Here is a 24,912-nt window from a genome sequence, read left to right as displayed (position 1 = left end):
CTCAAGTTTGGTGGAGACTCAGAATTCTTAAGTGTGTGTCTATGCCACGACGGCTTTGACTTGTATGTTTGTTCAGTGTGGGAGCAAGGCTTGTGCACAGTGGGTCACAGACCTGTTTCACATGTGTGTATCCACATTCAAGCCACACTTGGAAGAGCTTGGCATCTGCTGTCCTAAATGCCAGGGATGGGAGGGGCACCATCAAGAGGTGGAGGGAGATGCCCCAGGGCTCTGTCCCCCTACAAAAGCTGTAAGCAATGAGCAAGAACTGGTAGAACCATCTTTCTCAAAGCTCCGGAAAATAGTTAAAGGGTTGCAGTAATGGAGCAAGCATCAAATAAAGAAAAAGGCAACTTAAAAGTGGTAGGAAAATCTCGTGGCGCCCTAGCTGGCCCTTCCCTCATGCCCCCACTGGCTTAGTGTGGAGCTGGCTCGTGCTCCCAGTGTAGGGCGCTGGTTCTGGTTCTGGTTCTGGAAGGAGTGGAGTAACCCTGTACATGTACTGGGAGCATGTATGTCAGTGCTGAAGGCCAGAACCAGGACACCTGTTGCCATCCTGCAGCTTGCCTGGTGTGTATAGGCGGCTCACAGAGCTCCCGTACAGAAAGCTGCAAGAGAACAGTCAAATCACAGCTGCCTGAGGCAAAGGATTGCTGGCTGCAGGACACACCGTGAAGCACCCAGGACACTGTCCTAGGGGAAAGGGGACATTCAGATCGGAATAAATGGGGGAATTCCTAGGGTCACACATGTATGCCTAGGACAAGGCACATTGTGGAAAAGACCAGGGAGGACCCTATGCTTTAGTCCTAAAACTTATTGTTAGGACAGCTAAGCTCTGCAGGAGAGCACTTGCACAGGTCATGGGTTGTGGTGTAAAGCACAAGCAGGCCATCTGGAACCCATGAAAGGGTTTTGAGAAGAGCCTCCTTGCTGCTCCCCTCCTAGCCCAGGAATCTGTAGGTTCTGGCTCTCCACTAATCCCTTCTAAAGTGGTTACTCCTAACTGAGGTGTTGGCTGAAAGCCAAGTGAGACCCTCCCCAGAGTATCTGCCTGCTACACTTTAAAGATGAATACTTTAAAACCTCAGGGCCAGGGTTATGGGGTGTGTGTGGTGAGCCAGTGGGGAAAGCCTCCACCACGCCTCTGCACACCCTGAACCTCAGCAGGGTTGCCTAAGTTCGTCCCGCCGGGAAAGCTCCTGCCTCCCGGGTGCTGCTGACTGACGGCCGGCCCCACACCCAGCGAGCTCCCTCTTCATTTCAAGTGGGTTTTTGCATAACCAAGTCAGGTGGGGAGGCAGGCAATTGCCAGCAGAGTGAAGAGCAAAAATGCAGTGAGAAAAATATTCTGAGTTGCTATCTGTTTTCTTGACAGATAATTTAAACACCTTGGTAAGATTATTTCAGAACAGAGGAGAAGCTTTGGCTTCCATTAACCCCTGGCGAGGGGCTCTTGCTTGCAAGCCTGCCGCACAATTACTGGTGAGGAGCGCTTGGCAGCTTCGGAAGGAAGTGGCGCCCAACAGTGGCTCTCCGTGACAGCCTGGCCCTTGGGTCAGACACAGCTCCCGGGCAGGCCGACCAACTCCCAACCCCAGACTCACGCCTCCGTGTAGCCCACCGTCAGGAGCTGTGCCCCGAGGGGGGTCTCCTTAGCCTCTGTACCTTTCAATACCTGTGGGGTGGAAAGGTACCCACTAACCACTGAGAACTAGGACCCTATCCTTGCTCTCTGGTCTTCTCTCTCTGCACAGAACAGTTTTGCAAGTTCAACACACCCATGGGGGCCAATCAGGCTTTCAGCTACTGTTCGTAATCACTTGCTTTGTCAGCATTTTATATACGCCTCCCCTTCCTCTTAATTTGTATGCGGCACAAGAGCTCCCTGAATCCCAAATATTTAGCCACCTTCCCTGTTCCAACACTGGGGTGAGATATGGTGGTGTTCGGCTGCTAAGCCAAGCTCTGTTCATCTCTCAGATGGAGTGGGCTGCACGCAGGAAAAGGACAGGGGCCAGGATCGGAAAATTGGACAGGCCAGTTACTCCGAGCCATGTCTTTTCAGAGGAGCTTCAGGATTTTGATCCAATTCCCAGAACAACAAATATGCCCGTGTTTAAACACAGCCTCAGACACACATTCCAAAGCCAAAGTGAACACGGCCCTGCGCTGACCTCTAATCGGCCAAGTGTGCGGGCAACGCAGGGCGGCTGTCTCCGTTCAGGGGCACGCTCCTCCTCTGTGGACATGGCCGCTGCTTCCTCTCCAATCGGGCTTGCTCCTTCTCGGGGAAAACCTACCATTCTAAGGTTCCGTTGCCTTCTCTGTTTCCATATTTATCATTGTCTCCCTTGTCATTTTCAGCTCCTTGATTTTTGTTTTTTCCTCCTCTGTTCTTGGAGGACTTAAAGGCTTTTATCCACATCACCGATTCAAACTTTTTTGAAGGTCTGACTTTAGTGATTTCCTCTGTGATCTTCTGGGTGGTGCCTGTGAAATCTGGTACACATATAAATTGTATGGAAACACAGTATATAGTTCAAGGAACCATATCCAAGTAAACACCTGGGAACTCACCACGAAATTACATATAATGGGATCCCAGAGGCCCCCTCTAAGCCCTCCCTCCCTTCCAGAGGCATCCACCATATGGGATTTTATAATAAGCAATCCCTTGCTCTTCCTTCTATTTTTAAAAAACCACCTATGTATGCACTTCTAAATAAAATAAATATTTACTATTGCCTGTTTTTGAACATATTCTTGAATCCTCGTGTATTCTTTGGAGACTTGTTTTTGTGATTCATCCTTTGATGAGTTTAGCTGCAGTTCCTTTTCTTGTGGCTGTATATTATTTTATAACCACAATTTATCCATTCTACTGTGAAAGGACATTTGGAATGCTGCTGTTAAAAAAAACTGACGCTATGTGCATTCTCGGGCAAGTTTGCTGGAGCAGGTGTGTGAGAGCTTCTCCAGGATGCATACCTAGGAGTAGGGTTGTAGGGCTGTGTGTCTCGCACAGGACATGGTGTTTGCAAAGAGCTCAGGGGTATCAGGTGCAATGTGGAGATGAACCAGCTGGGATGTCTCCAGAAGGGGCCTCTGGGGTTTAGTTTGCAAACAGGGAGCATTGGCAGCTGGCCCACGACCATGGCACAGATCCTCAAATTGAAGCAGTGTTGGGAGCAGCAGGCAAAGTTAAGGGTCAAGGGCACCAAAAGCCAGGTTCAGAGATGCAGATAGTTGGAAACAGTCAGGGCCAGGTTGGGCTTTAGTTGTGGGCACCCTGGTCCAGGCTGGGAAGTAACAACCAACACAGTCAGGGCAAGGAGCCAGGGAGAGGCACTTATGGGGACAGGTGTGGCCCTGCAGGCACCTGAGGGAAGACAAGGCTGCAGGGCCACCTCCATTATCCGACTGTCCTCCTCCAACCCATGGGCCCAGCCTGCAGCGGGATGGGTCTGTGGGCTCCTTTGTGAAGGCAGCGAACACGGGCTTGGTAGAAATCAGGAGAAGGCAGCTGGTCTGATGGAAAGACTCCTTCCAATGGCCCCGGTTCAAACTCCAGCTCTGCATGTCCTGGCTGTGCCACCTTGGACTTGTCACTGAAAGTCCAGAGCCTCCTCTTCCTCAGCTGGAAAAGGGGGACACTGAGGCCTGGCGAGGAGAGGACCTCACAAAGGCCAGTTCTCTTCTGCTTTTCTTTTTCATCAGAGAGATTTTCTGGCACCTGAGTGACATGCGTCATGAGTTACTTCTCTAGGAGAGGGAATGGGTGTGTTTTTCTAGGGCTGGGTACCACGCAGGAGCTTAATAAATACTTCCTGATGGATGGAGACACACTCTTCTCCCCAGTCTCCATCCGAGAGACAGCTGGCCAGGGGGAGGGGCACAACCGTGCCAGCCAGTGTAAGTGGCATCTGAAAAGCTGGCAGGAAAACCTGACTGCTGAATTTTAATTCCAATTAACGTGAGAAAAAAGACCAAATTCAGATGATCCCCTAGCTTTTCACCTGCCCTTCCTAGGGTTTCATTTCAAGGAAAACCAGGACGAGGGAGGCCTGGCAGAGGGGCAGCAAGGGATGAGCTGGGGGTAAAAGCAGCTGGTCCACAGGGGCAGAGAAGCCGTCCCTCACCTTGCTAAATGCCAAGGTAGGACCACGTCGACCCGGCTCCCAACTCCTCAAGGCCACAGAGCCTTCTGGACCACCCCCTCCTGCATGGAGACCCACCCCTCGTGGAAGCCAGGACCCCGCACTCAGAAGCTCCTCACTGTCCCATGACGTGCCAGACACCAGGGCCTTTGTCCAGCTGTTCCCCTTCCTGGACGGCCCTCTAGACACCCGCTGGGTGCCCTGCCACGCGGCCCGCGAGGCCCTGCTCAAATCTCACCATCGCAGAGGCCCACGCTGACTGCCCTCCTTCCAGCCCCTCGGGCCCACCCTCCCCTCCTGCCTCCCCTTGCCCTGCTCTACTTTCACATTTTTCCACCCAGCATCTAACATACTATATGACTAACTATTCATTTCTTAATTTATATTTTATTGTCTGCCTCCACCCCACCTTCCCGGCTAGGATACAAGGCGGCAGAGATATTTGACTGTTTTGTTCACTGACATTTTCCAAGGGCCAAAAATAATACCCAACACATAGGTAAATAGTCAATGAGCATCATCTGAATGAATGAAGGAAAAAAGGAAGAGAAAGTAGAGTTGTTAGAAGTAGTTTTGGAGGCAGACACACTGGCTTTAACCTGGTGCCAACAATCACTGCCTGGTGTCTTTGGGCAAGTGACCTCCTTTCTCTAAGCCTCAGTTTCCCCATCTGTCACCAGAGGACAATGAATACCTCACTGGGCCCCTAGGAAGATGACATGAGACATTCCCTGTCGAGGTGGTGCTTGGCTAATCTCAGCTACGTGAATGGCAGCCCAGGCTCCTCTGGTGTGCATGTCTGGCCCATTAGCCAGCGGACTACATGATGGTGGTGACAAAGTCAGATCCCCCTTGGATCTGCCAGCACATCAGACTCTCAAGTGCATAGACACAGGCTCGGGTGGGTCCCCCACACAAGGGGCAGGAAGGGGGTGGGAATGGCCCAGGGTGCCGTGGGAGGCAGCAGCAGAGCCCAGCCAGGGAAGGGAGCTGGTGGGCTCCAGGAGCCGCCTCCTCCTGCCACTTCCCCTGTGTGGGAGGCCGGGAGGAGGCACTGACAGTGGTCTGCCTGGCAGAGCCGCGGCGCGTGGGAGGCGACCGCCATGCGGAGGAAGTGTGACCAGCCGGGTCCCCAGGGGATGCCGTGACAGCAGCCTCAGGCAAGCCAGACACAGACGGCAGAAAGCTCAGGCAGCCACCCGCCCAGTACCAGCCGCCCACTCCTGGGCACACTCACAGGCCTCTGGAAGGGGCCCTCTGGCAAAGCTGTTTGCAGCAAAAATCCAAACTGCAAGTAACAGCAGGATCAGGAGAGAACCAGCTTGGGGAAACAGACGGCAGCTTGCGGTGAGCACAGTCCGCCCACCAGGGATGCAGCTGCAACAAGGAAGCGGGGCTCGCTGGCTCGGCTTGATCCCATGGGTGGCCGCTGGGGAGGTGGGAGCCCCTGAGTCTCCCTACCTCCTGCAAGCAGATTCTCCTGGGGGGTGGTCCCAACTGGGGGAACTGGCCACATTCAAGCTGGGTGAGTAGGAGATTATTTAAAGACCATGATGGGAAGTCACTTTCCTATTTCACAAATTCTCCTTCTTCTCCTTCTGTCCATCAATATGCAGGAGAGAAGAGCCAGGAGGGGGAAACAGCATCACGGGGCAATGCAGGACCCCAGCCAGGCAGTCTGTGATCAGACTTCAGAGAAATCACCCTGCTGGGAAATGCCTCTAAAGTGACAAAACAAGGAAACAGCTTTCCTGTTTTGCAAATTTCTCTTTCAAGCAGCCAACATTTACTGAGCACTTTTTTTTTTTAATGTGTGGCACTGCATGCGATACAGTAAGTGTGGGATGTAGCTTGGGTCTCTGCTGAGATAGAATCAGGATGTGGTGTTAAACTGGGAAAGTGAAGCTAAAGCTGAACAGAGAAGGACATTCTAATCGTATTACTCAGCTTTCAATTACTTGTAAATTGGTCTTCACCCCTTTCTAGAAAGCTCATCCCCCTCAGATAACGCCGGCATCCTCAAAGAAGGCTTCTTCCTTGGAAAAGTACATTTTGAGGCTGGAGGAATGGTTTCTAGAATCCTGGGAAATCTAGATTCCAATGAACTTTTCCACTGATTACAGTGTAAGTTTGAGTGAGTCACTCTAGTTTTAATTGAATATGGATTAAAAGCTAAACAATAAACGAAATGAATTTCCGGTTTGAAACGTCATGGGTTTAAAAGTCCCTGACACAACCTCTCCCAGCTTCACACTAACACTCCTGGATGCACCTGAAAAAAGAACCAGCAGGGGAAGGTTTCCGAGTCGGTCTCATTCCAACAACAGGCGACGGGACTGGATGGAAAGTCACTGGTGCCCCTGGGCCTTGTCTCTGGCCTGTCATGAGGGTGCCGGGTCTGAGGACCCCAGGACCCCTGGCCGCCTTCCTGCAGCTGCAAGCTCTGGGTTCCTGGTTCGGCACAGGTGCTGTCCTCCCTCCTCCTTCCTTGTCCAGAGAACGACCAGGCAGGAGTGGGAAGGAGCTGGCAACGGTGAGCCGCGCCTGGGAAGGCACATTTCCTTAAGCAAAGCTTCGTGCAGGGAGAGGAGGGTGAGGCAGGAAGAGTCCGGGAGAGGCACAGACCTGTGGCTGCAGGTTTTCCTGACCCCCCTATTCTGAAGGCCAGAGGACCAGGTCCCAGGAGGGCAGGGCTGCCCCCTCCGTGGAGCGGCGCGTGGCATCGCCTGCTGCCTCCGGGGAAAGCCGGGTCTGACGGCTCGCCTCCTCTGAGGACAGGTGAAGAGGGGGGACTGGAGATGGGAAAATCTACCACACAAGTAGGGAAGGCAAGTATCATTCTGAAAATCGGAATGTTTAGTATGGGTAAATGTGGCACGCTAGTTTCAAAAAAATACATCAAGAATTATTTGGTATCCTGGAAAGTTGAAGGCAGACTGGCGTCTGTGGAACTAGGAGCCAAAATCTGTGAAAGAACCTGTGGAAGGTTTCAGGATCTGTTACCGTCACTGGACCTGAACACCTGAACAGACCAATATTAGAAGATGACAGACTCAGAGGCTCTTTCTGTCACATCAGGAGGTGCACAAGCCAGGTGTCCTCCTGCTGCTGGGGCTAATGATGCTACTTCTAACCACGCGCTCGGGGTGCTGCCTGCCAGGTCTTGGCATTGTAGAGGCACCAGAGGCATCCACAAAGGAAACGAACTGTGCTCTCTGGAAAACAACCAGAAGATTTGAAGATCTTGTTCAATACGAACCCGTACCTAAACCCCGGTGTTTAAAAAGAAACGGCCCTTAAAATGGGTATACATCCAACAGTACTGCAGGTTTGGTTCAAGAACCACAGAATGAAACTCAAGAAAGCAAAAAACAAGCATATTCCTCAAAAAGAGCAAGAAGCGCAACAATAGCAAAAAACAAGCATATTCCTCAAAAAGAGCAAGAAGCTCAACAACAGCAAAAATCACCTGAGGAAGGAATCAAGAGAAACATGGACACACAGAGCCCCTAGAGGTGTTTGTCCTGTCTCCTTGGTTTATACAGACAATTCACTACCCTCCTCCCAACTTAGCATATGTCCAACTTTAGAGTCCCCACAGACCACTTTGTTGGCCACAAAATAGTCCATTTTGGCTGCTGTCAAGACCCTAACATAAACTGTCTCCATCCCATTTTGGAATCCCAAATTCTCCCCCAAGCATAGACTCTAATTCTTTTGTCTCTTCACCTCTACGAAGAACTTAAACAGCATTTTAATAACTTAAACTCCATTGCAACTTTTCTGTAAATCTAAAATTACCCCCAAATAGAAAGTTCATCTTTGGGCTCTGCTTTCAGGATGCTCAGGCTAGGACATAGCCATGAAAAGATAATTAAAAAAAAAAAAAAGATTACATTGATGATTGTACAAGTAAGTGAAGATAAGACTGTTTATTTGGACAGAACATACACTATGTGAAATTAAGACACAGCCCCCCCCCCACTTAATAAGTCAAGCCCTCGATCTTGAGGCTTGCTCTTGTGAAACTTAGGGCTGTCAATGGGAGGCTGAGCCTATCTGTAATTCTGTCTAAGAGGCACCTACAGAGAACCTCTTTTGTAGCTCAGATGTGGCCTTTGTCTCTCTAAGCCCAAATCAGCAAATAAATTCATTAACCTCCCCTCTACATGGGACTTGACTCCCAGGGGAGTGAATCTCCTTGGCGATGTGGGACATGACTCCCAAGAATGAGCCTGGCCCTGGCATCAAGGGACTGAAAATACCTTCTTGACCAAAAGGGGGAAAAGAAAGGTAACAAAATAAGGTTACGGTGGCTAAGAGATTTCAAATAGAGTTAAGAGGTTATCCTGGAGGTTACTCTTACACAAGCTCCAGCTAGATATCTCAGATGGTCACAGCGTGCCATGCCCCAACCAACAGTAGTCCCGAAATACCTAGGTCCCTATATGAGATTCTGTAAGAAATCCACTCACCAAATTTCTCTCTCAGAAACTTAAATCCACCAGAGTGTTCCTATGCCAGACAAGGCCTAAAAGCCAGAGGAAACAGCCTCTTTAAGAACAACAATCAGATATAGCCCCCTTCCCCATAATGTCAACACTCCTTTCCAACATGAACAAGTTAGGGTGATCACTGTCTAGACATCCCTGAAGATCGGGAAAGTGATTAAACGAGAGGAAGGGGTAGTAACAGACAAGAGAGGATTTAACAAAGGATTATGAATATGGAATCTTTATACAAAAATTTTTTTTTTTAAGATGCTAGGGTATTAGAATAGTTAGAAGAAAATAACTGAAAAGTGGAACTGTAACACATAACACTCTTTGAAATTTGCTCTATAGCTACTGGTTAAAATGTACTTTGAAAGTTACCAACTTTCTGCATATATGTTATATTTTACAGTAAGGAAATAACCGAAATTGTGGAACTGTAACCCAGAACATTCTTTGAAATTTGCTCTCTGACTACTTGTTAAATTGTACTTTGAAAGTTATCACTGTTACATATATATGTTAAATTTCACAATAAAAAATGTATTTTGAAAAAAAAACAGACCACGTATCACATGGTATTCAGCCTGTTGGGAATTCAATCATGTCCCCTACAAGACCTTTTCAAGTCATTTGTGAATAGGATCTTCCAAGATTCTATTAAGATGAGGCCAAGTTAAATCACAGTAGCTTTAACCCTAAATGACTGGAGTCCTTATACACAAAGGAAATTTGGACATGAAAGTAGAAGCCCCAGGAAAAGACCAAAGAAGACAGATCACCATGTGACGGGTCATGCAAGCTACCATCAGAAAACTACAGACTTCTGAGAAAGCATGACCTGCAAATACCTTGATTTCAGGCTTCAGGCTTCCAGCCTCCAGAACTCTAAGAAAAAGAACCTGTGAAAGAATGGACGGCTGCAAGGAAACCATAAAGGAAAGAGCAGAATCAAAACTTACACTGCAGGTAGGAAAGAGCAGAACTGACAGTTTAGAAAACGGAATTGGCCAGAAAGGGAACTCTCATCTACTGCTCATAAGAACATTGACAGGTACAACTACTTTGAAAAACAATTTAGGATTAGCTAATAAAGTTGAACACTGACATACTCCATGACCCAATAGAAACCCTCCTAGGCATAAATTCTAGAGAAAACTCTTGCACATATGCTACAGGAGACATAAATGTTTATAGCAGAATTATTCATAACGGCAAAAGAACTGAGAATAACCAACATGATCATCAATGGTAGAATGGATAAATAGGGAGGCGTATAATCACAACAGTGAAACTAAACAGATACAGCTACACATATCAATGTGGGTGAATTTCAAAATCATGACATTGAACAAAAGAAGCAAAAGCCAAAATCCTTACAGTGGTCTCCAAGAACCAACTCGATCTGACCCCCACTGCACGCACCCCTGACCTCCTCTCCCCAACCCCGACTCTCAACTCCACCAAGCTCACACGTGCCTCAGGACCTTTGTACTTGCTGAGCCCTCTACTTGGAGCACCCACACTGCCACACAGCGGGCTTCGGGTCTCCGCTCAAATGTCATTTTATCAGTGAGCAACTCCCTGACTGCCATGTAAAAAACAGCAACCACCCCCACCGCTCCTAGCATCCCTTCTCCCACTTAAGCTGATCACTTTACCACCATCGGTGATACTGCAGAATTGATTTTACTGTACATATGGTCTCTCTCTCTCCCACTAGGAGGGCTATTTGCCTGCACCTAGAAGATGTCCAATAAATATGTGTTGAGGGCCTAAAGGAAAGAACACATTCGACTGTGAGCTTCTCAAGGGCAGAGGGGCTGAAGCGCACGTTGATGCTCTGAGAAAATGCACGCGAACAGGGCGTCGGGCCAACCAGGGGCGTTCAACCAGCATTTGACTTACTCCAGAAAAAACACTTACAATTATATCCATTCCAGAGCAGATGGGAGTGAAACGCCGAAAGGAAAGGGAGGTAAGGGTGCTTGGGCAAAGTGGTACAAGAGCTCCCATCAGAAAATTCAAGTTCTTCCACTTAGGGCTTGGCTCTAGCTACGGGACAGCATTCCATGTGTTTATCACAGGCTCAGAACCAGCTACGTGAGGCACTTAAAATGGCATTTTAAATGCTCTTCCTATTCAGCTATCTCATTGTGATTAGATATTTTTTCTTAAAAAAAAAAAAAAGGCATTAGAAAACCAATTACCTTGCCACTCACTCACTCCAAAGGCAGCAAGAAAATCCAGCACGTGCGCTAGGTCCCTGCAGGCACCCAGACTCCTACACTGCCAAAAGTTGTAGGTTCATAGAAAGATTATGCAGAAAACAGAGTTCCCATATACCTGCCCCTGTTTTCAACATTTTGCATTAATGTGGTACCTCTGTACAACTGATGAGAGAATATTATCATAATTGTACAATTAACTATAGTCCATAGGTTATACTAGGGTTCACTGTTTGTGTTGTACTGTCTTACAGTGTTTTTTTTTTTAATTTTTATTTTAGCAACATATATAGAACATATTTCCCACTCTTAACCACATTCAGATGTATAATTCAGTGGTATTAATTACATTTACACTGTGGTGTTACCGTCACCCCTATACATTACCGAAACTTTTCCATCATCCCAAACACACTGAGGGAAGCTGGAGGCAGCACACACAGCTGGGCCTGGGCCAGCTGCCCACTGCTTTGAAGGCTGGCTCTGGGAGTAACTCCACTATGGACAAGCAGCTCACTATGAACCCAAGGCAGCTGGCACTGTATGGGGGACCCAGAGGCTGCGGGGGGAGGAAACTGCAAAACCGCTCAGCAAGGAGAGCTGGGTGGGGGGAGATGAGCAGGGAGGGAAGGAGAGAGAAGCCAACTCCCTCTCAAGATCAGTGTACAAACCAAAATTCCAAAACACCTGAGGAAAACTAATGCTAAGAAAGATAACCTGCAAAACCATTGACTGGGAGATCATTCACTCCAGGAAATTAAAGAATGTTAAAACACACTGGAAATAACTTTAAAATAAGTTTCTTTAGGAATTTCAAAAAGCAAAGGAAAAAAATCCATTTAAAAAGAAATCATGAAACCTAAACAAGCAGAAATGAAACAAGAACAGGTAAATATAAAAAGAATCTTTCCGAGATCCTGGAAAGGAAAAATTTAGTAACTGAAATTTAAGGCTCAATAGATAGGATAAAGTAAGCTAGGCTCATACAAAAAAAGATTTAGTGATTTGGGAGGCAGAACTGAGGAGTTCATCCAGAAAGTCAGAAAGATACAGAAATGAACAAGGAAGGGCAGTTGGGAGTTATGGAGGCTGCACTGCGAGGCTCTGAACTACATCCAACAGGATTTCCACAAGAGAAGAGGTGGAATGACAGAGGGGCAATATTCAAGGATATCATCACTGAGAATTTTCCATAACTGGAGACATTTTACGGTCCTCGGATTAAAGGTATTTATCAAGGGCCAAGCAAGATAAAAATTAAAAATGAAATCCATATCTGGGAAACCCAGGGGCAGACTCTCCCTGCCCAGTTTGTCTCTGCCTCCCTCCCCAGAAGCTGCCTGGCCAATGTCCCGCTCCCTTCTGGCTCTGCTTCTGATCCTGCTGCAGAGAGGAGAGCCCCGGCGTGGAGTTAGGAGACACGGGTTCTAGACATCCCCCCACCACTTCTGCTACTGACTCAGAGTGAGCCTCGATTTCCTCCTGAGAAGTGAGGACAGAACTAACCAGAATGACAGAGCCAGGAGGTACTGGGGGTGAGGGGCACCATCACAGCGGACCAAGGCTGCATTGGCTTTCCAGCTCCCCCACAGACAAGCTCAGTGACCACAGACTCCTCAACCTCTTGTGCCTCCATTTCCCAATCAGTACAAGGGGATAATATGGCACCTGTCTAGGGGTTGGTGCTCTGATGAAATGAACTAGCACGTATAAAGAACTCAGTGCAGTGCCAGGCACACAGTAAATGCTCAAGCTGCAGAAGCTATTACTGTCATTAGTCTATATGAACAGGCCTGACAAACTGCCACCTGTGCATAAACCATCAGTGTGAGGGGCTTCCCCCTGAAACCGTGGACCCCAGGCAGAGAGTGCCAGGGCCTGCTTCCACCTCTGCACTTGGGAAACTGGCAAGCCAGTAGGCTGCCCTCCCCACACTTTTCCCCTGGCCACCCTGGGTAGGCCCTCCTGGTCCTCCAGAGAAGCCCCTCCCAGCAACCACCCACCCAATTCCCCGGGGAGTGTGCCCCCCGCCCCCTGCCATCCCCACCATGGCCCCCACTCCACTGTACCCACCCCTCAGGCCCTGGGTACCCTACCTCTCTCTGCTCGCTGCAGATCTTACACAGCCACAGGGGCCGCTTCTGGCCAGGGGAGGCCTCGATCCCACATTTGGTGCAGACTTTCTACAAGAGAGAGGGGATGGGAATGTAAACACTTCAGCCTCCTCCTCCTTGGCCGAGGGGCTGGGAAAGCTGCGGTTCACTTCTGCATCTTCCAAGGGGATGACTTTTGCTTCAGGCCAGGGGATAGATGACCAGAGAGGCACAGATAATCCAGAAACCCTTAGTTGGTTTGGACGCACAATGAATGTTCTCCGTGATGGAAAGTCACCTCCACAAATACATTTTGTTAGGATCACAGCAGAAAATAAGCTCATTGGTATTTTACAGCTGCTGCATCTTTTTCAACAGCAAAGAACTGAAAACAACCCAAATACTCATCACTAGGAGAAGATCTAGGCGCAAACAACAGAAAATTATACAGTCTTAACCTAACAGATTATGTTGAGACATGACACGGTGGGCAGGAAATAATGTTCCTCAACAGAGAAAACATACATTTGTATATACCATGCAAAGAACAAATGTATGTGCTTGACAGATAAGATGATACAGTGGGAAATATTAGTGATAGCTCAAGCACTTGCTGTATGCCAAGCCCCTTCATGAACCACGCCAGTAACTCTATCTATCAGTAGGTCCATTTCACGGATAAGGCTCATTTCATGGGGCTCAGAGCAGAGCAAGAATTTGCCCAAGTTCACACGGCAAGTAAGGAACAGACTCAGGTCTGATTCTCCAGCCTGTGCTTTCGGCCATTATATCATTTCCTCCAGACACATAAATAGCCAGAACCCAGTTTCTAGAATGTGTTTTCTTCTACAGAGTTGCTTAAGCTTGTAACTTCTGAATACATATTTTGCTTCTCCTAAAGCCACAGCAATGAGCAGTGGTGGGAAAGGTCAGGATGGAACATGCTGGAAGGCGGGGAGCGGGTGGGGGGCTTGAAGGGGCTGAAGCTTGTTCCCGGGTCACCCAGGCAGAATCTATTTCAGCGATAACTTTGCCTCCTCAGAAGACTGGTGCTCCGGCTCATCAGTCTTCCTGCCACGGGGGAAGCTGCCCAGCCCTGCAGGATGGGGACTCTCTCCTGCCCCCCTGCCGAGGGAAGGCTGGATCTGTTGCTTGGGCTTTTCTGCAGGCTGCCAACTGAGCGAGGAGCACGGCTCTCTGCAGAGAGGCGAATGTCACCAACCTGGCTTCCCAGAGCATGTCGTCACCTGCCTGATTGGGAAGGCTCAGCCTGGTCTGCGGAGGGAGGCAGCCAGCACACTGCAGGGGGGCCGTTAGGGTACTCTTGTGTGGCATATGGATCTGCCCCCATCTGACAAACACAGGTACCGGAAAAGTCAGGTTTCTTGGTTCTCCAAATAAACTGCAACCAGCTCCAAGTTCCCGGCCCTTTGGGCTGGTGAGAAAGACTGTCCCCATCAGGGCTAGACCCCTCCCCGGGTCTTGTGAAGGTCCACAGTGTTCACCCTGGAAGGGTAAGGGTGGTTTGGCCACTTCTGCGCCAGGCTTGGGTTTGGGTTCCTTGCTAGGCTGGGGTTCCGCTAAGCCACTATCTCCCAACCCAGTCTTGGGGCTCTCCCCACCCCCCCATCCTTCTACCTCCAGGGCAGGGTCTCCCATAAACCCACCAGATGGGCCTCTGCTACCTGGAGTAAAGGAGAAAGGAAGGAGGGGTTGAAGGCTTTGCTTCTTGGCTAATTCCCAGTGTTTCATATGAGCAGGGAAATAAACGTGGAAACAAACACGGTCCCCTTGGGGATGGGATATTTCCCCACTGCATTTTCTACATGTGTACAGGGTGCAAGGACAGTTCACCTGCAAGCACATGGAGTGGAAACCCTCAGATGTGAAACGGGGTCTCCCCAACCACCGCCCCTCCCAAGGCTACCGAATGAAACAATGGTGCCGAGAATAAGAAGGGAATAAAATACCAACTGCTACCATTTATTGGGCAATCATCTGTGCAAGGCACTGTGATGGGCAACAAAGCATGAAAGAAGTGGGTACTGCAAACTCCATTGCACAGATGAGGAAACTGAGGCTCAGAGGTGTTAAAGAACCTGCCCGAGGGCACACAGCTGGAAGTGACAACGCTTGAGTCTAGGCTGGTCTGACTTCGAGGTTCCTTCCAGACCTCAGGTGAGCTGGGTCCCTCCTCCCCTGCCCAGGTGCCCATGGGTGCCCAGTGCTCTCCAGGAACCTGGTTCTGATGTTCTCAACTCATCTGCAAGGGGATGGGCGAGAAGGGACCCAGGCTGACCCTGGGATAAGGCCTCGCTGGGGATGAGGGTGCAGCTGGTGAGCTCATAGGCTCCACCACACTCATTCTAGGAGCAAATACTTGGACTGGGGAGCCTGGCTCTGCCTCTGGGTATCTCTTGGGAGGAAGGTTTTCAGCTGCAGGCAGGGATCAGGGGTGCAGCGTCTTCTCCACAACCCCTGCAGGCTCCCCACAGCCTGACCTCCCCCACAAACAGCCAGCAGGGTGGGTACAGCCCCTTCCTCCCCCCACCCCCCACCAGGACTGAGACCCTCTCTCCATGTCTGCACATTGGGGGCCATATAAGTGGGCGTGTCATCATCTGTTTCATGTCTGGAGTCACTTAGAGCCCCAGATCTGCCCGGTCTCCCCACCTCGCCCCATCCTGCACTGTGACCATTTTATTTTCCTGAAACACCACTCTCAGCTTGTCCAGAGGCAACACGGCTGGTGCTGAGGGCCCAGGCTTTGCAGTGAGGCAGGCCTGAGTGGGGGTGGGGGTCCTTGGGCAAGCTGTGCAAGCTGCCCTGAGCCTCATCTGCAAAATGGGATAAACCCATGTATACCCCAGGGTTTTCTGAGGATGAACTGAGATGCAAATGCAGAGCAACTCGCACGTTCTAAGTGTCCAATCAACGCCTGCCATTATTATTATTATTGACACCCTCCCCCTGTTCTAAAACCTTGCACAATTACCCCTCCAGATCTGTGGCCGTCTAATCTGGTACTCAACAGCTACATGTGGTTCTTTAAACTAGAATTAATCAAAAGTAAATACAATGAAAAACCCAGTTCCTTGGTCACACCAGACACCTTTTAAGTGCTCAGTAGCCACCTGTGACTCCGACGGCACAGAACTAGGATATTTCCATCCTCCCAGGAAGTTCTCATCACCATGGGGCTCCAGGGGCCAGCCCTGGGTCCTGGCACTCGGGGCTGTGGCGATCGGGTCCAGCAGCCTGTTCGTGACGCAACCCCACACCCCACAAAGCCTCCTTCCCACCAGCCTACTGCTCACAGGCACCTCAGCTCCACCCGCCCTCCCCAGCCGACTCTTCCCAGCCTCCGATGAGCTAATTCATGACGCCATCCCCTCCTGAGCACCCTCTCAGGGCCCCCGGGGAGGTGCAGCCCACACAGCTGCCAGGCCCCATACCCCACTGCAGAGGGGCCCGGCCTGCTGCTCCCCAGGCCCCAAACAGAATGTGATTGTGATGGTGATAGTGGCAGAAAAAACCCCTGTCCACTCCTCCAGGCAGAGGAGGTGGCGGCGAGGGCTTTTCTGCGGCTCCCCCCTCCCCCCGCCCTGAGGGTGCCGTGGGAGGTGGGGGGCACGCCCGTCCTGGCCTTTGCACAGCCCCGTCTCCAGGCTACCAGTCATCCCTGGGGGAGCCACTGCCTGTCCCCTCTCGGCCATCCTTAGACACCTGCAATGTCGCTGTCTGGCAGGAGAATCGGGTGCTCCCAAGAGGCTGGGGCCAGCAAAGAGAGAACATGTTCAAGTTAAAATCATACCTAATTGCTGCCCTATTAAATTTCAATCAATAAGAGAAGAATGAGGCTTTATTCCCAGATTCCAATAAAAAAACCTTAAGCAGGTAGTTTTTTAAAGCTAGCATGAGAGAGGACAAGCCGGCTTCTACATCAACTGGGGGCAAACCCTTAGGACGCTGCGTGAGCCACATCAAGGGTGGCACTGGGCCCACAGTGGCCACTCACTTCCCTGCCTGACAGACTTTCTTTGGATGGAACTGCCTTGGGCAAGCAAGTCCTGGCATCCCTGGAGCCTGGGACGCTGTCTGAGCATTAAACAAACCTAGTCTAGCTTCCAGGGTTTGACTCAGAGCAGAAGTGACAAAACTCCAGGCCATCGGAGGGCAGATACCCAATTTCCACAGTCCTGTCTCAGTCACTCCATTCATTCCTTTTGCAAATGTACGTCCCAGCCTGTAGAGCACAGAGAAGGGGAGGCCCCAGGGTACAGACCACAGGGGCCAGGCTTTGGGGCTGGCAAGGGCCCATTTAGAAGCTGGGCAACCTCGGACTTGCTAACTTGCCTTCTCTGAGCCTCGATTTCCTCATCTGTAAAATGGTGATAACAGGCAGACTCATGCCACATTGGGGGAGGGTGGTCAAAAGAGATGGTCCATGGAAGAGCTTAGCGTCGTACACAGTAAAGAGCAGGCAACGCCCATGGTCCTTTTCCAGCTGCTCTGCCTCTTACCTGCCTCGGACGCCAGCACCCATCCAGTCACACAAGCCCAAACCCCAGCAGTCATCCTCGATCCTCACTCTCCCTCATCCCCCACCCAAATAATCCATCTCTCTCGAAGCTGCCAGCCCCCTCCGACACCACCTGCCCACTCCCCGCTGCCAGCCCCCAGGCCTGGCCTGTGCAGTCAACTCCCAGCAGGCCTCCCCACCCCCACCTCGGCCAGCCTCTGAGTGGTTCCAGACGCCGCAGCTGGAGTGATCTTTTCAAGATGCAAATCTAATCATGCCATGTCTCCAGGCCCTGCCAGCTTAAAAGCCGCCGTCCAGGCGTCCCACTGCTCTCCTGATGAAGACCACACCCTCTCGCATGGCCTGCAGTGCCTGCTCAGGCTGGACCCTACCTCAGCGCCGGCCTCAGCTCACCCCCTCGGCCCCCGACTCCACTGCTTCGCTTTCTCCTCCCTGTGCTCCAGCCACATTGACCTTCCTTCAGCCTCTGGGCCTTGCTCGACCACAGGGCCTTTGCACACATAGCTCCTCTCACCTCAGATGCACTTGGCTGCATGTTCTCTTCATTAACCTTTGCATCCTTCAGACCTCAGCAGAAAGTATCGCTTCCTCCAGGAAGCTTTCCCTGACTTCTTATTTGGGCAGGGCTCCTAGAGAGGGTCTTCCTCTCCTCCACTGTCAGAGTTGCGGTTTTGCCCTCATTTGTGTGGCTTTGTGGCTACTGTTTCCTCCCATAGGCTGTCAGCTCTCTGAGGGCACAGGCCACATCTATTTCTGTTCACCCTTGTATCTGGCACAATGAATATTTATGGAATAAATGAACAAATGGGAACTACTTTTATGGTTATGATTGAGAAGGCAAGACGTGGGCCCTCCTGGAAAGTGGCAATCTGCTGGGAATACAAGACACAGGCACAAAATGCTCGCTCGGCAGCACAAGGCAAGGGACTCTCACACCCACACTGAGGGATGCTGACCAGGGGTCGGGGGCACCAGCGGAGGGAGAGGGCACCCGGGGAAGCATGTCCAGGGGAGGCCTGGGGGTGGGGTGGGGCTGAGGGATGATGGACAGCCCTGCCAGGGAGGGCCATGGCCTGGACTGACCCACCCACCAGGGAAATGCCCCTTCCTAAGGGTGGGGTGCGGGGAGATTCACCTGTCCTCCACATTGTGCATTGTGCGGTCATCTACGTGCACAGACCTACGCCAAGGTCAGATCAGGTACTTGCCTGCAACTTGCTCACAATCCAAGCCATGTCAATCATGTCTTGACTACTGGGAACTCCCCCTCGCAGGCGGAAGCCAAGTGTCAGAAAATACAACAAAAAGGTCTGTGAGCTGTTCAAACCAAGGCTGCGTGCACCAAACTTGGGCTCTTTATTCCAGGACGGGCCCTCTGGTCCCCACTGAGAGCCCATGACCTGCTTTGTGCAGGACCCACCAAGTCCATGGCTGGGTTTCCAGGCTGTGGCAGTGTAGGGGTGGGAGGTGGGGTGGGGAATACGCTCTGCAAGCACACACCAGCAGCTCTTAGGTGCTGGGAACAGTTGGTCACCGGGCAAATAGCACACACACCTGTAGAGGCCGCGAGGACTTCACTGACTTATCTATCATTTATCCCAGAGAAAGCGATGTTCATGACGCACTGTCAACCAAAAGAGATGAAACTGCGTTCAAATGTTCCATGCGAGGAAGCCAGGAAATGAACGCTGCGTTGTAGAAATGAATACTGAAGACAGTTAATTAAAAAATATTTGGTGCTTCAGTTCAACAAATATTTATTCAGTACTATGTGGAAGGCACTGCTCCAGGAATTATGAAAGGGAAGACATGACCTTTTGACCTTAAGGAGTAGCTCATTGAATGGAGTTTATAAACTAGCATAACCTAACTGGAAAATTACTTTCCTGAGAGTTCCAAATAAATGATGTTTGCATGTGTGACAGCTTTCCGTGAGAATAGTGCTGCAAATTATGTTTTCGGAGGGGTCATCCCCCTCACCCCAGTTCTGTAGGGAAAAGAAACATGCTCTACGTGCTCACGATCTCAGCACTGGCACAAAGAAATGGGAAGATCGAGACGGCAAGTGTGTAGTTCAAGTCCCATAATGTGCTCCTGATGCTACAGATCAAATCTTTACAAAGGAGAAATCTTAAGTTCAGGGAAAAGCTAGGCAGCAATAAAAAGGATGATGATGTATATACAAAAGTTTAAAAAAACATAACACAGCTGCATATATACCGACATGGAACGATATTCACAATCAGTTGCTAAGTAAAAAAACATATCACAAAGAACATGCACTGTAGGATTCCCTCCCATATAAATACACTTATGTGCCTGTATCTAGTCAGAAGTCTAAATACGCACAGAAGACTATCTAGAAGAGTATCGGCCAAAATGTAAATCAAATTGTGCTAAGTCAAAATCTATTTTAAATGGATAAGCAGAATTTGTATTTAACGGAGGCTTAAGCTAAAGGCTTTGGGAATTCACTTGTGCCAACTTAATTTTTCAACGAGACCTGGAATTTTGCAGGTCAGGGTGGATTAAAGAAGCTGAAAAGCCTTATTTGCAGATGGGCAGGAGGCAGGGCTAATCAGCCAAACGTGGCTCAATGCTAGATTGGCAGCCCTGCCTCCCCAAGCCCTGCTCCCGACGGTGTCACAGGGTCACTGACCCCTCTGACTGCAGGTTCAGCCAGGCTTGGGGGTGGTCAGCCCCCTGTGGGCCAGGAGTGGGGGGTCTAGAAATGGTCTTTTTGCTATAGATTCAGTATCTGGAACCCAGACCCTGCGGCCAAACAGCTTTAAATATGTAGTTCAGATACTGATACCCAAGTACTTACACAATATACTGAACACATATGTTACGCCAGGCACCGAGCGAGGGGCTTTACAGGGCATCTCACTTCACTTTCTGAACAACCCTGTGAGGTGGGCATCACTGTCCCTGTTTCATAAACAGGGGATCTGAGGCTGCTAAGTACCTTGGGCACAGAGCTGGGGTGGGAACCCCGTTCTCTCTAAGCCTGGGATGTGGGCTCCTGCTGCTCCGACAGGATGCTGCCCCAGCCCTCAGCCTCCTGCCTGGACCCAGGGGGAGGCAGGGCTGGTGGACAAGGCCCAGCCTCGGGTGGCAGAGGTGCAGCCACGTCCCTTCCCCCCAGTTCATTGGGACAAGCTGGGGCCACCGGCAAGTACCAAGCAAGTCACAGGGCTCAAAGAGGCACAGCCTCATGAACGCAGCCACCTGCTGCTCAGTCTGAAGCCAGAAGCCAGGAGTGACCGGGCAAACTTTCGGCAGGAAGCCAAGAGTCTCTGTGCCTCTGTGCTGCCCACCCCAGTCCCTGCCAGGGTAACTCCAGCCCTTCCCACCATCTCCGGGCATATCAACCCCATGGAGCCGGGCCTCCTCTCTCTGCCCAGGCCTCCTGAGGGCTGCACTGCCACCCCAGGGGAGGCCCTGCCCACCCCCCAGATGAGCCACTGCAAACCCCAGGCCAGTGCCCGGCCCCGACCGCATCCTCCAGCTTAAAGAAAGCACCATCGATTCCTGCTGATTTCAGAACTAGCTTCCAAACACCTCCTCCTCCACCTGCCACTCATGTGAAGTCAGTTACCACCTCGTCCTGAGTGGGGAGGAGGGTTAAAATAGGCAACAGAATGAGCTCTTGATTATTAACATTCACGGAGCGCATAATAGGAAATCATGATTTGGATGTGGCTTTAGCTCATCTCTGAGCCCCAGCTTCGTGGCGCACGTGTTTGGCTTGGGGGTGGGGGGTGGGTGGAATCGGGGTACTTCAGATCAAATGACGCAGCCAGCCTGGGAAGGGCTGGGGGGAGGGACAGCTGCCCCACGGCCACGCCTCCCTGCCCCCGTTAACTCTTCCCTGTTCCCCACTCGTGCGGGGCAGCCTTGGCCTCACCTCTGGGGCCGGAGACTGCCATCTGTTCTGTGGCCCCTTTTCCATCCAGTAGAGCAGGAGAAACAAAGCAGACCTGACCTCGGGAGCACGGGGGGCCTGCAGGGTGGAGGGCGGGAGCACAGAAGGAGGCAGAGATGGTTTCCAACAAGAACTTAGGCAAAGGGGTGGAGGGTCATTTACTTAGAAGCTGAGAGGAGGGTTAAAAGAAACCCAGCAAATCTGATAACCTACAATCAAGGGGGGACCACAAGAGACATGGAACTTGGTCCCAGGAATTAATTCCTTCAACAGGCATTTGTAGAGGACGTGGCAGGTGCTACACAGGGGCTCAGCATGAGGCTTAGGAAATGCCTGGAACACAGCCACTGTGTGTGTGTGTGTGTGTGTGTGTGTGTGTGTGTGTGTGTGTGTGTTTATGTGTGTGTGTGTATATGCCAGGAACGCATGGGGGCAGAGACGCACAATCACTGGCCTGAACGGACAGAAGACAGAGGACCATGTACGCAGAAACGTGAGCAAAGGGGAGTTATGTATATAAACGCAGAAGGGACAAATGAGCGCAGGCTGGAGGAGACAGGGACAGCTTCCTGGAGCCAGCGTCATCTCAGGTAGGGGCCAAGAGTCTGGGGTGAGCCCCTTGCACGCCTGTTTCCCACATCTGCCAGTCGCCATCCAGTCTGTGCTTCGGGGGTCCCTCTCTGAGGGGTGTCGAATCTCCAGGCCTGAGGATGGGACTTGTGTAGTAGGAAAAGCACCTTCAATGTTAGGATCACTTTTTTCAAACATACAGTATTACTTTGGAATTTCAAATAGCATTCAAAAAGAGTGTTGAAGGCTTGCATGCTTGTCAAAAGGGAGACTGGGTTTTGGAAGGCTAAATGACTGTACTTTAAAGTCCTGAAGGAGACAGAAAAGGGTATACCAGTTCCTGGGGCAGGAGGCCACGTGGAGGATTCCAGACGCCCCCCTCAAACATCAAGGGGGACAAGCTTGGGTCTCAGGGGGCCTTGGGTGTGGACGGGTGATTGCACACACGCACCCCAGGGGTGACGGCTGAGTGAGGACTAGAGATCACTGTGCATCAGTACTCGCCACCCATCGCAGGGGTTCTCGAACGCAACCCTCTCAACATCTCCCGGAACCCTCTGGTCCATCCCAGTCGCCGAGCCGTCCTGCCAAGGCAGGCAGAAGGTACGGGCAAGGGGGATTCCCTCACACAGGAGGGGCTGCCCTGACCCTTGTCAATCTGTCCTGTCATCGGCCTGCTCCACCCAGCCCGGCACCCACAAATCCTTCTGGGACAAGACCCCTGGAACCTTCATCAGCTCCTTCCAGCCCACAGGAGGAGGTCCCTTGCTTGACCTGGGCCTGTGCCATGGCTGAGTCGTGGGGCCCTCCAGACCTGGCTGCAGGTCCACGTGGCTCCATCAGAACCACCCAGGGATTAAAGCCTGGATCAGCCACCCACCCCGGACCACCAGTCAGCAGCTCTGCAGCTCGGCAGCTCTCCAGCCACCTTTCAGAGTCGCTTCCAGGCTGGGAGGGCCCTGGTGTTGGAAGAAAGCAGCTCACATTCATCTTGCTCCCTGCCATGTAGTCACTTAGCGTTAAAACTCACGATAATGGTAATGACCACTGTTTATGGAGCTCTTATTCCATGCCTGGCATGGCATGGCATGGCACTCAGCGCTCAAAACACATTATCATTACCGCATTTAATCTCGTTTACTTTTCCAACAACCCTGCGAGGGAGGCTTTATGATCCAAATGTCACGGATGAGCAATCCAAGGCCCAGAGATGTTGGGTTGCTCCTCTGAGTTCACCGAACGAGGAGGTGGCAGAGCCAGGACTGGGGCCCGGGTCCACGGTAATGAAAGCAAGTGCTTACGTGATGCTCACAACTTGCTAGGCACAGTGAAAAGTGATTTACAGGGTGTCTCCTTCAAAAACATCGGAACGAAGACACAAATGGGTTAGGTGGTTTGCCCAAGGTCACTCAAGGTCAGCAAGTGGAGGGCTGCACTGGGATCCCCTGCCCCATCTTGCTCGCACCCACACTCTCTAGGACCCCCACGCTGGCTGAGAAGGAAGCTTACGGGGCCAAGGAGACAAACCTCACTGGTTACAAGGGAGCCAGGAGGAGAGTAAGGAGACAGTGAGGACCTGCGGCCTGTGGGGTGCAGCTCTTTTGAAGACAAACAGCAGCCCGCTCTGAGACAGACATCTGCCAAAGCCAGGAACACAACCATGGGGTATTGAAGGCCACAAACAAAGCCAGCTCCAGCCTCTCCCAGCCTGGTCCTGGGTGCATAACCAACCTCTGCTTTCAGGAAGCCCTCCCATGGAGATGCCTGGGAGCTACCGGACCCAAGCTCTGTTAAAGGAGCCAGTTTCTCCGAGCCAAGCCAAGGAGACGGCTGGACTGTTCGGGTTTGTTTTTGTCCCTGGGTCCAGCCTCCTGAAACGCCCTGTTCCTCTACACAGCCCCTAAGCAAAAGGCTGCCAGTGGGCCTGGCTCCTAGAGGTCACTGCGGAGAGAGGGATGTCGCTGCATTTGGCACTGGCCAGGCCAGGCCAGCCCAGCCCGGCTTGGAAATTCTACAGTTGCAGGGCATCTGACCAGTCTGTGGGCCCAACCCAAAGCCAGTGGAGTCACAGTTCTGCTTTCAGAAGGTTTAAAATCTCCAAGGGAGGGCAAGGCAGAAGCTGGCCAGGCAAAACCCTCCTCTGCTGATCCTCCACCATCGCATCCCGAGAATTGGGTGGACGGCAACTTTAGGTCCAAGTCAAGGCTGATGCTGGCAGAGGCACTCAGCAAATACTTCCTAAGCCTCTGCTACTACCAGGCCCTGGACGCGGCAGAGGACACAGAGGGCTCACGGTCTGACGGGGGTCAGAGACAAGAAAACAGAAACACATGTGGGGACCAGCTCTCCTGGCTCCCAGACAACTCCCCCGCCACGTCCCCTCCTGGCCTTGCCAAGCCCGCCATGCTGGCCGTCTGCTCCCAACGCTCCGGCTACTTTGGGCCTCCCCGCTCCTGCCCCGGCTGCGCCTCATGCCTAGCAAACCTCTATTTATCCTTCAGAAACAACCCAAACATCCTCCCTCCACGAGTACCCCGGGAAGCACCGTTGTCCCCTCCATGTGCCCCGCAATGAGCAGACACTCCTGGAGGTGCTCTGATTGCATCGTATTGAGACAGCCTGCTCCCGGGACAGTGCTCCCCTACGGTCACGACTCTGAGAAAAAGGACATGTTTGCTCCTGTTTAATCCCCAGACTTGAGCATGCCGTGTGGCTGGCTAGGAAGCAAGGGAGCCCGGTGTGCTGCAGGAGCTGGCATTCCATCGACATCAGGGAGCCCAGGGTGGCTTTAAGGAGAGCAGGGACACCACGGATCCAGTCACTCCCGCAGCCAGTGCATCCTGCATATTCTCAGCAGAGGCCCTTTCTCGGGAACATTCCAGAAGCCTATGGAATTC

The 24,912-nt window shown here is 51.4% G+C and overlaps 1 protein-coding gene across 1 annotated transcript in view; it reads right to left on the bottom strand.

Annotated features, from left to right (window-relative positions):
• The window catches only part of RPH3AL (rabphilin 3A like (without C2 domains)), a 192,960-nt gene that overhangs the window by 138,692 nt on the left and 29,356 nt on the right, over positions 1-24,912 (bottom strand). The window contains exon 5 of the mRNA XM_037810480.1: positions 12,978-13,064. Within this exon, the coding sequence (XP_037666408.1) occupies positions 12,978-13,064 (87 nt within the window). The remainder of the gene's footprint in view (positions 1-12,977; positions 13,065-24,912) is intronic.

This window comes from Choloepus didactylus, chromosome 18 (genome assembly GCF_015220235.1).
Source record: "Choloepus didactylus isolate mChoDid1 chromosome 18, mChoDid1.pri, whole genome shotgun sequence".
Taxonomy (NCBI): Eukaryota; Metazoa; Chordata; class Mammalia; order Pilosa; family Megalonychidae; genus Choloepus; species Choloepus didactylus.
This window is presented reverse-complemented; position numbering and strand designations above follow the sequence as displayed.